The 14,416-nt window shown below is 48.1% G+C and overlaps 1 protein-coding gene across 1 annotated transcript in view; it reads left to right on the top strand.

The window, feature by feature from the left end:
- Positions 1–11,752, top strand: part of LOC106572437 (glutamate receptor ionotropic, NMDA 3A) — a 43,321-nt gene extending 31,569 nt beyond the window's left edge. The window contains exons 10-15 of the mRNA XM_045703515.1: positions 521–672; positions 1,216–1,377; positions 3,501–3,571; positions 4,296–4,473; positions 6,336–6,593; positions 10,436–11,752. Of these exons, the coding sequence (XP_045559471.1) occupies positions 521–672; positions 1,216–1,377; positions 3,501–3,571; positions 4,296–4,473; positions 6,336–6,593; positions 10,436–11,752 (2,138 nt within the window). The remainder of the gene's footprint in view (positions 1–520; positions 673–1,215; positions 1,378–3,500; positions 3,572–4,295; positions 4,474–6,335; positions 6,594–10,435) is intronic.
- Positions 11,753–14,416: the final 2,664 nt, after the last annotated feature.

Below are 14,416 nucleotides of genomic sequence, written 5' to 3'. Positions count from 1 at the left end.
AATACATTATCATACAGAACCACTGATAGAAAGGATAAGACAATACATTATCATATAGAACCACTAGTAGAAAGGATAAGACAATACATTATCATACAGAACCACTGGTAGAAAGGATAAGACAATACATTATAATACAGAACCATTAGTAGAAAGGATAAGACAATACATTATAATACAGAACCACTGGTAGAAAGGATAAGACAAGGCTATACATTATAATACAGATCCTCAGATGCAGACGGATAAAGCGATGTACACACATCCATGTGCAACACCAGTTTAAGATCACAAAAGTGCATCTGATTGATATGTTTTCTGTCGCTCTGTGTCTGTTTCTAGTTGTAACTGAAGGCGAGTAGTTTGAGATGAAATAACTGCTATAAAAGGTGACCCCTGTCCTCTCTCCCATTTCACACCGCTATAGTACTGCTGGTGTCTATATTCATTCCCACTTCCCAGGTTACGGCATCGCCCTGCTGTGTTTTCTAAGTCATTCTGTGTGTTTATCTGTTCCCAGGTTACGGCATCGGCCTGCGCCAGAACTCTCCGCTGACCTCTAATATCTCAGAGCTGGTGAGCCAGTACAAGTCAGACGGCTTCATAGACATGCTGCATGATAAGTGGTACAAGGTGGTGCCCTGTGGGAAACGGAGCTTCGCAGTCACAGAGGTAATGTACATCATACTACTTCAATCAGTCACAGAGGTAATGTACATCATTCTACTTCAATCAGTCACAGAGGTAATGTACATCATTCTACTTCAATCAGTCACAGAGGTAATGTACGTCATTCTACTTCAATCAGTCACAGAGGTAATGTACGTCATACCACTTCAATCAGTCACAGAGGTAATGTAATGTACATCATTCTACTTCAATCAGTCACAGAGGTAATGTACATCATACTATTTCAATACTAATACTGATGTACTAAATCACAATGCTAAATCATCTCTATTCTGTTTTTCAAAAAGTCTTAATGATGTTCATTTTAAATTACAGAAGCTTGTCGCTGCAAGAGAAAATAAAACTGCCCATTTGTTTTCTTCAATAAGCTACCATAAATAAGACGCTATTTGAAAAAATGTGTGAAATAGTTCAGTTTGATTGTTATGCAAATCTACAAATTATGAACTTATTGATATGCTGAACTCACAGTATACAGTACAATCTGTGTTTTATATCCTGTGTGTTTGTCTCTGCTCTCTCCAGACCCTACAGATGGGCATTAAGCATTTCTCAGGCCTGTTTTTGATGCTGTGTGTTGGGCTGGGTCTGTCTCTCCTCACCACCCTGGCTGAACATATCATCTACCGTTTCGTCATCCCCAGAGTCAAGGACCCCAAGTTGAAGTACTGGCTTCATACTAGTCAGGTAACTAACTTAACTATTGCCATCTTTACTGGTTTAATACTACTCAGGTGTGTTAACTAGTACTGGCTTCATACTAGACAGGTAACTTATTTAACTAACTTCACGAGTCAGGTGTGTTTACAAGCTTCATACTTGTCAGGTAGCTAATGTAACTATCAACTGGGTTGTGGGTTCGATTCCCACGGGGGGCCAGTATGAAAAAAAAAAAAAAAATGTATGAAATGTATGCATTCACTACTGTAAGTCGCTCTGGATAAGAGCGTCTGCTAAATGACTAAAATGTAAAATGATGTAAATGTAACTGTCTTTATTAGCTCCCGAGTGCCGCAGCGGTCTAAGGCACTGTACAAATTCTGTGCAACTTCCAGTGTGCGTTTACTGTATACACCGAGGCTTTACCTGCTTTAAGTTACAGTTTTAACAGTGTCCAAGTAGGCTACTTTGGCTATTTGATCATAATGTAGGTCTACCAGAGTGGCATCCCATGACATTTTAACATGTCCAGCTGTTCTATCGTTCGCCCTACGGCAGCAGCCAATGTGTGGTGTTTAATATAGGACTATATTCCTTAAGACTTAAAACAAAAAACATGCAGGGCTTGACATTAACCTGTTGATCCACTAGTCCTTCAGACAAGGAGGTGACTGAAGATGTTGTTGTTTGATGCAAGAAACCACTTTACAAAATAAAATGGATTATTATCCCCATACCATTATTACAGAGAATCAGACAAATTATTCTTCCTTCTGCCTATTGGCTACTTAGCTTATTCAAGATTGTCTCAAAATACAACACTGCCCCTTTAAGACATAAAAAAGCTATTTACCTGGCTGGCTTTTCAAAGATGTCTAGAAATGTACACGTATTGTGCTCTTGTAGGAAGCAATCACTCCCTTATCGTTGACAAGAAATGATCTATAACTGGACTAATAACTCACTAACTCGCAAATAATATGAACAAAATGTGCCCAGGTGGCTACATGCAGCTCTCACTTTGATATCAAAACAAGTGCATCTACTCACAACTGCTCATGCTGTAAACACAGTCCAGTTCAAAGTGAATGGAACAGATCCATATATGGCAATGGTCTATTTGCATATAGGCTTACTGCAGCTCTGATTGGATATGGTGCACCGGTCTGAGTAGAGTATGGGCTGAGTCCTTTTGTTTTGTTTCGGTATATTGCGATCACAATTAGAACAGCTAAGGGAAATATAGATAGTGTTAACAGGGAAACCTCTAGGAAGTTGAGTGAAGTCTAATCTCGTGCTCCACTCCGTGGGCTGATAGTACTCCTCTCCGTGGGCTGATAGTACTCCTCTCCGTGGGCTGATAGTACTCCTCTCCGTGGGCTGATAGTACTTCTCTCCGTGGGCTGATAGTACTGCTCTCCGTGGGCTGATTGTACTCCTCTCCGTGGGCTGATAGTACTCCTCTCCGTGGGCTGATAGTACTGCTCTCCGTGGGCTGATTGTACTCCTCTCCGTGGGCTGCTCTCCGTGGGCTGATAGTACTGCTCTCCGTGGGCTGATAGTACTGCTCTCCGTGGGCTGATAGTACTGCTCTCCGTGGGCTGATAGTACTCCTCTCCGTGGGCTGATAGTACTCCTCTCCGTGGGCTGATAGTACTCCTCTCCGTGGGCTGATAGTACTCCTCTCCGTGGGCTGCTCTCCGTGGGCTGATAGTACTGCTCTCCGTGGGCTGATAGTACTGCTCTCCGTGGGCTGATAGTACTGCTCTCCGTGGGCTGATAGTACTGCTCTCCGTGGGCTGATAGTACTGCTCTCCGTGGGCTGATAGTACTGCTCTCCGTGGGCTGATAGTACTGCTCTCCGTGGGCTGATAGTACTGCTCTCCGTGGGCTGATAGTACTCCTCTCCGTGGGCTGATAGTACTCCCCGTCGCTCTCCGTGGGCTGATAGTACTGCTCTCCGTGGGCTGATAGTACTGCTCTCCGTGGGCTGATAGTACTGCTCTCCGTGGGCTGATAGTACTCCTCTCCGTGGGCTGATATTTCTTCTGCCTGGCACCTTCAGAAATGACTGAAATTCTTCTGAGAATATCATACACTGTTATCCGTATAGTTTCTGTTTGACATATTATGTCTGCTCTGTCCCACAGAGGTTACATCGAGCAATGAACTCATCTTTCAATGATGATAAACTGCAGACCGTAGCCAAGCCAGAAGAAAGGTAACGATGTCCTGTTTACCTTCACATAAAAGCCATACAGAAAAAGACCGTTGTTTGACTGGGTGATTTCATTTAAAGGTGGCAGTTTGACAGCGTGTGTCACTGGTTTTAATCACAGGGAAATGTACTTGTCAGTGATGATAGCAAAGACAATATTCCCTACATAGTGCACTACTTTTGACCAGGACCTAATGGAATAGGGGGGGGTCCATTCTTGGACGCACACTTCGATGACTCACCCTACTAACTGGCCCGTGGAAAAGATCCTATTCTGTCCAGTAATAGATAGTGAATCTCATTTAAAAAAAAATAACTTTTAATGTGGATAGATTACTCACCATGTATTGAGTCAGTCTTGCATATCACTGTAAAATAATGACCTGATAGACGCTGCACTATAGTCTTAGAAACGTGGCTCTCTATCACAGGAGGTTGGTGGCAACTTATTTGGGGAGGACGGGCTCATGGTAATGACTGGAGAATAATTAGTGGAATGGTATCAAATACATCCAACACATGGTTTCCATGTGTTTGACGCCGTTCCATTTACTCCATTCCAGCTAATAGTATGTATATTGTAGATTAGGTTTCCTGCTGCTTTTTTTTTTACTGCCAAATTGACTGTGGAAAAGAACAACAGGGCATATAAAGAATACTGGGAAAAAAACAAGATCACAACGCCACAATAAAATCTGTGTTTTTTTTTTTTTTTTCGACCCCCAAGGTGCATCATGGGTAACAACCAACAACAACTGCAGCCATGTAACAGCTCCAACTGCAACAGGAAGAAGATCCCACCTCAGGAGTCCCAGCTAAACGTTATGGAGTCTCCTCCCTGTGATTGCTCTCCTCCTCCTCCCTCAGCCCTTCCACCTCCTTCCTCTCTTCCTCCTTCTCCTCAGGTAGCATTGCCACCTCAAGCACACGACACATTCTTAAAACACCTGTAAGAGCTATTTCCTGTATTCTAGAGCCTTAATTATTTCAAATAAAGCTAGCCAATACCAGTAGTTACGATTCATTCATAATGGATTGATCAAATAAGGTAATTTCTCTAATTTTCCTTCAGAAAGCATTCAACCCCCTTGATTTTTTTAAACATTTTGTTGTGTTACAGCCTGAATTTAAAATGGATTAAATTTGGATTTTGTGTCACTAGTCTACAAACAATATCTCAAAATGTCAAAGTTGAATTTAGTTTTTAGAAATGTTTAGAAATGTATAAAAAATTTAAAGCTGAAATGTCGTGACTCAATAAGTATGCAACCCCTTTGTTATGGCTAGCCTAAATAAGTTCAGGAGTAAGAATTTGCTTAACAAGTCAGATAAGTTGCATTGACTCACTCTGTGTGAAATAATAGTGTTTGACATGATTGTTAAATGACTACCGCATCTCTGTACCCCACACATACAATCATATGTAAGGTCCCTCAGTCAAGCAGTGAATTTCAAACACAGATTCAACCACAAAGACCAGGGAGGTTTTCTGATGCCTGGCAAAGAAGGGCACCGATTGGTAGATGGGTAAAAAAACAAACGGACAAATGCATATCCCTTTTTAGTTTACCTTTCTTTAACCCGGTGAAGCGGCGAAGTTATTAATTACCCTTTGGATGGTGAAGTTATTAATTACCCTTTGGATGGTGAAGTTATTAATTACCCTTTGGATGGTGAAGTTATTAATTACCCTTTGGATGGCGAAGTTATTAATTACCCTTTGGATGGTGAAGTTATTAATTACCCTGTGGATGGTGAAGTTATTAATTACACTTTGGATGGTGTATCAATACACCCAGTCGCTACATAGACACATGCGTCCTTCCTAACTCAGTTGCCAGAGAGGAAGGAAACCGCTCATAGATTTCACCATGAGGCCAATGGTGACTCTAAAACAGTTACAGAGTTTAATGGCTGTGACAGGAGAAAACTGAAGATGGATCAACAACATTGCAGCTACTCCACAATACTAACCTAATTGATAGAGTGAAAAGAAGGAAGCCCGTACAGAATAAAATGATTCCAAAACATACATCCTGTTTGCAACAAGGCATTAAATGAATACGGCAAAGAATGAAATAAAAATGTTGTCCTGAATACAAAGCATTATGTTTGGTGCAAATCCAACAACACACTCTTAATATTTTCAATCATCGTGGTGGCTGCATCATGTTATGGGTATGCTTGTCATTTTTCTGCACAGGCAAAATCCTAGAGTAAAACCTCATTCCCCTTTTGAACAGGACAATAACCTAAAACACAAGGCCAAATCTACACTGCTTACCAAGACGATATTGAATGTTCCTGAGTGGACTAGTTACAATTGACCTAAAAACTGGCTTGAATCTATGGCAAGATTTGAAAATGGCTGTCTAGCAATGTTCATCAATCAACTTCACAGAGCTTGAAGAATTTTTGAAAGATTGATGGGAAAATATTGTACAATCCAGGTGTGCACAGCTCTTATAAACTCAGAGCTATAGATTCTGACAGGTGTTTCTAACATGTATTGACTCAGGTGGTCTAATCAAGATATGTTATTGTTTTATTTTTCATATATTTTACACATTTAAAAAAAATGTCTTCCACTTTCACATTATTTTGTATTTTTGTGTAGATTGTTTACTTTGTAACGTAACAAAATGTGGAAAAAGTCCAGGGGGTTGAATACTTTCTGAAGCACTGTAATTTATATTTTGATTGGGGGACCATTTTAATTGGAGGGGAGGCGTCCAAATGTATCTTATTTTGTCCTCTTCCTCCACAGGTGAAGAGCGTGGTCCCCCGGCAGGTAACCTCCAACGGGAGGACAGACCTGGTCCAGGTGGGTCTGCAGGCCAGGACCAACCCCATGCTGCAGGAGCTGTCAGAGCTGGAGACACACATCACCATCATCAAACAGCAGCTGCACATCGCCATGACGAAGAAGAGGGAGCTGGAGCTACCAGGAGACACACAACTAGAGGAGAGGACTGGTACCAGGAGACACACAACTAGAGGAGAGGACTGGTACCAGGAGACACACAACTAGAGGAGAGGACTGGTACCAGGAGACACACAACTAGAGGAGAGGACTGGTACCAGGAGACACGCAACTAGAGGAGAGGATTGGTACCAGGAGACACACAACTAGAGGAGAGGACTGGTACCAGGAGACACGCAACTAGAGGAGAGGACTGGTACCAGGAGACACACAACTAGAGGAGAGGATTGGTACCAGGAGACACACAACTAGAGGAGAGGACTGGTACCAGGAGACACACAACTAGAGGAGAGGACTGGTACCAGGAGACACACAACTAGAGGAGAGGACTGGTACCAGGAGACACACAACTAGAGGAGAGGATTGGTACCAGGAGACACACAACTAGAGGAGAGGACTGGTACCAGGAGACACGCAACTAGAGGAGAGGACTGGTACCAGGAGACACACAACTACAGGAGAGGACTGGTACCAGGAGACACACAACTAGAGGAGAGGACTGGTACCAGGAGACACACAACTAGAGGAGAGGACTGGTACCAGGAGACACACAACTAGAGGAGAGGACTGGTACCAGCAGACACAACTAGAGGAGAGGACTGGTACCAGGAAACACAGGACAGAGGAGGGGACTGGTACCAGGAGACACACAACTAGAGAAGAGGATTGGTACCAGCAGACACACAACTAGAGGAGAGGACTGGTACCAGGAGACACACAACTAGAGAAGAGGATTGGTACCAGCAGACACACAACTAGAGGAGAGGACTGGTACCAGGAGACACACAGGACAGAGGAGAGGACTAGTACCAGGAGACACACAACTAGAGGAGAGGACTGGTACCAGGAGACACAACAAGAGGAGAGGACTGGTACCAGGAGACACACAACTAGAGGAGAGGATTGGTACCAGGAGACACACAACTAGAGGAGAGGACTGGTACCAGGAGACACACAACTAGAGGAGAGGACTGGTACCAGGAGACACACAACTAGAGGAGAGGACTGGTACCAGGAGACACAACAAGAGGAGAGGACTGGTACCAGGAGACACACAACTAGAGGAGAGGATTGGTACCAGGAGACACACAACTAGAGGAGAGGACTGGTACCAGGAGACACACAACTAGAGGAGAGGACTGGTACCAGGAGACACACAACTAGAGGAGAGGATTGGTACCAGGAGACACAGCACTAGAGGAGAGGACTGGTACCAGGAGACACACAACTAGAGGAGAGGACTGGTACCAGGAGACACGCAACTAGAGGAGAGGACTGGTACCAGGAGACACACAACTAGAGGAGAGGACTGGTACCAGGAGACACACAACTAGAGGAGAGGACTGGTACCAGGAGACACACAACTAGAGGAGAGGACTGGTACCAGGAGACACACAACTAGAGGAGAGGATTGGTACCAGGAGACACACAACTAGAGGAGAGGACTGGTACCAGCAGACACAACTAGAGGAGAGGACTGGTACCAGGAAACACAGGACAGAGGAGAGGACTGGTACCAGGAGACACACAACTAGAGGAGAGGACTGGTACCAGGAATCACACAACTAGAGAAGAGGATTGGTACCAGGAGACACACAACTAGAGGAGAGGACTGGTACCAGCAGACACACAACTAAAGGAGAGGACTGGTACCAGGAGACACACAACTAGAGGAGAGGACTGGTACCAGGAGACACAACAAGAGGAGAGGACTGGTACCAGGAGACACACAACTAGAGGAGAGGACTTGTACCAGGAGACACACAACTAGAGGAGAGGATTGGTACCAGCAGACACAACTAGAGGAGAAGACTGGTACCAGGAAACACAGGACAGAGGAGAGGACTGGTACCAGGAGACACACAACTAGAGAAGAGGATTGGTACCAGGAGACACACAGGACAGAGGAGAGGACTGGTACCAGGAGACACACAACTAGAGGAGAGGATTGGTACCAGGAAACACAGGACAGAGGAGAGGACTGGTAGCAGGAGACACACAACTAGAGGAGAGGATTGGTACCAGCAGACACACAACTAGAGGAGAGGACTGGTACCAGGAGACACACAACTAGAGAAGAGGATTGGTACCAGCAGACACACAACTAGAGGAGAGGACTGGTACCAGGAGACACACAGGACAGAGGAGAGGACTGGTACCAGGAGACACACAACTAGAGGAGAGGACTGGTACCAGGAGACACAACAAGAGGAGAGGACTGGTACCAGGAGACACACAACTAGAGGAGAGGATTGGTACCAGGAGACACACAACTAGAGGAGAGGACTGGTACCAGGAGACACACAACTAGAGGAGAGGACTGGTACCAGGAGACACAACAAGAGGAGAGGACTGGTACCAGGAGACACACAACTAGAGGAGAGGATTGGTACCAGGAGACACACAACTAGAGGAGAGGACTGGTACCAGGAGACACACAACTAGAGGAGAGGACTGGTACCAGGAGACACACAACTAGAGGAGAGGATTGGTACCAGGAGACACAGCACTAGAGGAGAGGACTGGTACCAGGAGACACACAACTAGAGGAGAGGACTGGTACCAGGAGACACGCAACTAGAGGGAGAGGACTGGTACCAGGAGACACACAACTAGAGGAGAGGACTGGTACCAGGAGACACACAACTAGAGGAGAGGACTGGTACCAGGAGACACACAACTAGAGGAGAGGACTGGTACCAGGAGACACACAACTAGAGGAGAGGATTGGTACCAGGAGACACACAACTAGAGGAGAGGACTGGTACCAGCAGACACAACTAGAGGAGAGGACTGGTACCAGGAAACACAGGACAGAGGAGAGGACTGGTACCAGGAGACACACAACTAGAGGAGAGGACTGGTACCAGGAATCACACAACTAGAGAAGAGGATTGGTACCAGGAGACACACAACTAGAGGAGAGGACTGGTACCAGCAGACACACAACTAAAGGAGAGGACTGGTACCAGGAGACACACAACTAGAGGAGAGGACTGGTACCAGGAGACACAACAAGAGGAGAGGACTGGTACCAGGAGACACACAACTAGAGGAGAGGACTTGTACCAGGAGACACACAACTAGAGGAGAGGATTGGTACCAGCAGACACAACTAGAGGAGAAGACTGGTACCAGGAAACACAGGACAGAGGAGAGGACTGGTACCAGGAGACACACAACTAGAGAAGAGGATTGGTACCAGGAGACACACAGGACAGAGGAGAGGACTGGTACCAGGAGACACACAACTAGAGGAGAGGATTGGTACCAGGAAACACAGGACAGAGGAGAGGACTGGTACCAGGAGACACACAACTAGAGGAGAGGATTGGTACCAGGAGACACACAGGACAGAGGAGAGGACTGGTACCAGGAGTCACACAACTAGAGGAGAGGACTGGTACCAGGAGACACACAACTAGAGAAGAGGACTGGTACCAGGAGACACACAACTAGAGGAGAGGATTGGTACCAGGAGACACACAACTAGAGGAGAGGATTGGTACCAGGAGACACACAGGACTAGAGGAGAGGACTGGTACCAGGAGACACACAGGACTAGAGGAGAGGACTGGTACCAGGAGACATACAACTAGAGGAGAGGACTGGTACCAGGAGACACACAACTAGAGGAGAGGATTGGTACCAGGAGACACACAGGACAGAGGAGAGGACTGGTACCAGCAGACACACAACTAGAGGAGAGGATTGGTACCAGGAGACACAACATGACAGAGTAGAGCTGGTACCAGGAGACACTCAACATCGCTGAGTAGAGGACTGGTCTGGTCACAAAATGACTGAGATTAAGCTATAGAAAATAAACCAATTTGATATTATGAGGGAAGATATTTTAACCTCTGTTACACTGGTACCAGCAGACACACAGGAACACTGAGTCTGAGAGCAGCACAGAGGACCAGCAGGAGGACAACCAGCCTGAGACCCAGAGACCAGCCAGACTCACTCAAAACCCAGAGCCCTCTACCCAGACACCCAGACCCAGAGCCCTGTACCCAAACCCAGAGCCCTCTACCCAGACACCCAGACCCATGTACCCAGACCCAGAGCCCTGTACCCAAACCCAGAGCCCTGTACCCAGACAATCAGACCCAGAGCCCTCTACCCAGACACCCAGACCCAGAGCCCTGTACCCAAACCCAGAGCCCTCTGCCCAGACACCTAAACCCAGAGCCCTCTACCCAGACACCCAGACCCAGAGTCCTCTACCCAGACATCCAAACCCAGAGCCCTCTGCCCAGACACCCAGACCCAGAGCCCTCTACCCAGACACCTCTACCCAGATACCCAGGTTCCCAGACCCAGAGCCCTCTACCCAGACACCCAGACCCAGAGTCCTTTACCCAGACACCCAGACCCAGAGCCCTGTACCCAGACAATCAGACCCAGAGCCCTGTACCCAGACACCCAGAGCCCTCTACCCAGACACTCGGACCCAGAGCCCTCTACCCAGACACCCGGACCCAGAACCCTCTACCCAGACACCCAGAGCCCTCTACCCAGACACCCAGACCCAGAGCCCTCTACCCAGACCCAGAGCCCTCCACCCAGACCCAGAGCCCTCTACCCAGACACCCAGACCCAGAGCCCTCTACTCAGAGCCCTGTACCCAGACAATCAGACCCAGAGCCCTCTACCCAGACACCCAGACCCAGAGCCCTGTACCCAAACCCAGAGCCCTCTGCCCAGACACCCAAACCCAGAGCCCTCTACCCAGACACCCAGACCCAGAGTCCTCTACCCAGACATCCAAACCCAGAGCCCTCTGCCCAGACACCCAGACCCAGAGCCCTCTACCCAGACACCTCTACCCAGATACCCAGACCCAGGTTCCCAGACCCAGAGCCCTCTACCCAGACACCCAGACCCAGAGTCCTTTACCCAGACCCAGAGCCCTGTACCCAGACCCAGAGTCCTGTACCCAGACAATCAGACCCAGAGCCCTGTACCCAGACACCCAGAGCCCTCTACCCAGACACCCGGACCCAGAGCCCTCTACCCAGACACCCGGACCCAGAGCCCTCTACCCAGACACCCGGACCCAGAGCCCTCTAACCAGACACCCAGACCCAGAGCCCTCTACCCAGACACCCAGACCCAGAGCCCTCTACTCAGAGCTCTGTACCCAGACAATCAGACCTAGAAGCCCTGTACCAGAGGAACATGGTGTGTCCTGATCCCTGCAACTGTCTGCTTTCCATCTCCAACCAACCTCCAAGCTCTCTCTGACAGGAGATAACCAGAGGACACTGTCTGTACCCAAAGCCTTGCTCCCGGTCCGACGGTGGATTATTTCAATAGATCTTCTAGTGCTCCCTTTTTTTACTCTCTCTGAACATCACATCTCACGTCTTATTTGATAAAGAATGTGATCTTTTGGATGTTTTCCGACCAGTACTGTTTGCTGTCTCAATACACTTAACATGAAGAAAGAGGGTACTGAGGAACTGATCATATTGAAGCAGAACTTTTCCTCATTAATAGATTTACAGACTTACAGTTCATTTAGATTTGTGAAAGATGTGGTTTTAGGGAGACAGAGAGTGACTGTGCAACAGAGGTGTGTTGGTGTCAGGGGGTGGTGAAACATTTGGAGCCGTGGGTAGAGGTATCAGGGGGTGGTGAACATTTGGAACCGTGGGTAGAGGTTTCAGGGGGTGGTGAAACATTTGGAGCCATGGGTAGAGGTATCAGGGGGTGGTGAACATTTGGAGCCGTGGGTTGAGGTATCAGGGGGTGGTGAACATTTGGAGCCATGGGTAGAGCTATCAGGGGGTGGTGAACATTTGGAGCCGTGGGTAGAGCTATCAGGGGGTGGTGAACATTTGGAGCCGTGGGTAGAGCTATCAGGGGGTGGTGAACATTTGGAGCCGTGGGTAGAGCTATCAGGGGGTGGTGAACATTTGGAGCCGTGGGTAGAGCTATCAGGGGGTGGTGAACATTTGGGGCCGTGGGTAGAGATATCAGGGGGTGGTGAACATTTGGAGCCATGGGTAGAGGTGTCAGAGGATGTACGATAGTTGTAGATGTGTCAGGATGCTCTATGGTAGCTGTAATCACTGCATCTGACAACCTTCAACTAGCAGAGGATACTCTGCCACCAGTCGACCCAGCGAGCCAGTCCATTCAGCAGTCCGCCCAGGTCAGCACTGCCCATTTGTCCCTCCCGGATAAATATGACGGAGTAGAGGATTGGTACAAGCACGGAATCCCATCTAAGTGGCTTCCTACTTAAGTGCTCCCTCTATTTTGCGCAACAGATGGGAGCCCTCACCACCGAGAGGTCCCAGGTTGCCTTGGTTATTTCTCTGCTGACTGGGCGGGCGTTGGAGTGGGCTACAGCCATCTGGGAGAGAAGAGAGGAGGAGCTGGCTTCGTATGAGGGGTTCATGGCTCTGTTCAGAGGTATCTTCGTTCATCCGCCGTAGGGCAGAGAGGGGAGTGAGCGCCTATTCCAACTACGGCAGGAATGACCAGAACGCTGCCGAGTACACGCTCACCTTCCAGACTGTAGCAGCATCCAGCGGATGGAATGAGCCGGCGCTCCGTACGCTATTCAGAAGAGGACTGCGCGAGAAGGTCCAGACACAACTGGCATGTCGAGACGACAACCTCTCCTTGGAGCCTGAACAACGCAGACGGAAACAGCTGGGGCTCTGTCCCTATTGTGGTCAAGGGGGGCACCAGCTTCAGCAATGTCCGGTACTTCCCAACTCGGGATCCACGAGAGCAGAGAGACGGTCACGTGATCATCCACCTCCTGGGGCAGTTGTGAGTATCCCATTTTCAGAATTTTCTGCCAAACACTTTTTAGTGTCGGTCACACTAGCTGGCTGTCCCTCATGTACTGTTTATACAGAACTTGTGGATTCTGGTGCCACTGGGAACTTTAATGACCAGACTCTTACCCGCTCTTCTCTCTGTTTCCGGATCAAGCCTTTGATAATTGCCCACCAGGATCCGGAACCATCACACATCATCACGCCCCTCACCCTCATCGTGGAGTCCATTCATCAGGAAAACATTCCCTTCATCACTAGTGCACCAGCTCCTCTGCCTCCCATGGCTCCAACACCATAACCCCACCATCGTATGGTCGAGGATGAGAATCACAGACTGGTCACCTGAATGCCGGAGGAACTGCTATCCCGTCCCCTCTCGAGTCATAGCTCCTGTGGTCTGTGACATTGATGTGGACATTCGCCAGGCTCTGGAAAGGGAAACCGCACCCACTACCTCCCACGGGGATAAGGGATCGGCTGCTAACTTGGGCGCACACAGCTATTGTCGCTGTAAATCCAGGGACCATCCGTACTATACAATCTCTCTCCAAAAAGTATTGGTGGCCCACCTTGGCGCAAGATGTTATTCAGTACGTCAACTCCTGTTCCGTATGTGCCCTGGCACGCTCCAGCAGGGAAACTCCTTCCGTGCCTCAGCATCCCTGGTAACATCTGTCCATTGATTGTGTCACTTATCTCCCCTCCTCTGATTGTATCGCCACCATTTTGGTGGTTGCAGATAGATTCTCTAAATCCTGCCATTTTATCCCTCTCTCTGGTCTCCCTACTGCTCTCCAGGTCGCTGAGGCAGCGTTCCAGCAGGTCTTCTGGCATTATGGCCTTCGGGAGAACATCGTCTCCGACTGTTGCTCCCAATTTGACATCACGGACATGAAGAGCCTTCATGGAGAAGCTTGAGGTCACGGTCAGCCTCACTTCCGGGTATAGGCCTCAGTCTAAAGGGCAGGCGGAGAGGATGAACCAGGAGCTGGGGAGGTTCCTGAGGAGCCACTGCCAGGACCGGCAGGGGGAGTGGGCCCGATTCCTTCTGTGGGCAGA

This window comes from Salmo salar, chromosome ssa01, assembly GCF_905237065.1.
Source record: "Salmo salar chromosome ssa01, Ssal_v3.1, whole genome shotgun sequence".
NCBI classification, from domain to species: Eukaryota; Metazoa; Chordata; class Actinopteri; order Salmoniformes; family Salmonidae; genus Salmo; species Salmo salar.
Note: the sequence above shows the minus strand (reverse complement) of the source record. Positions and strands in the feature narration are given on the sequence as shown.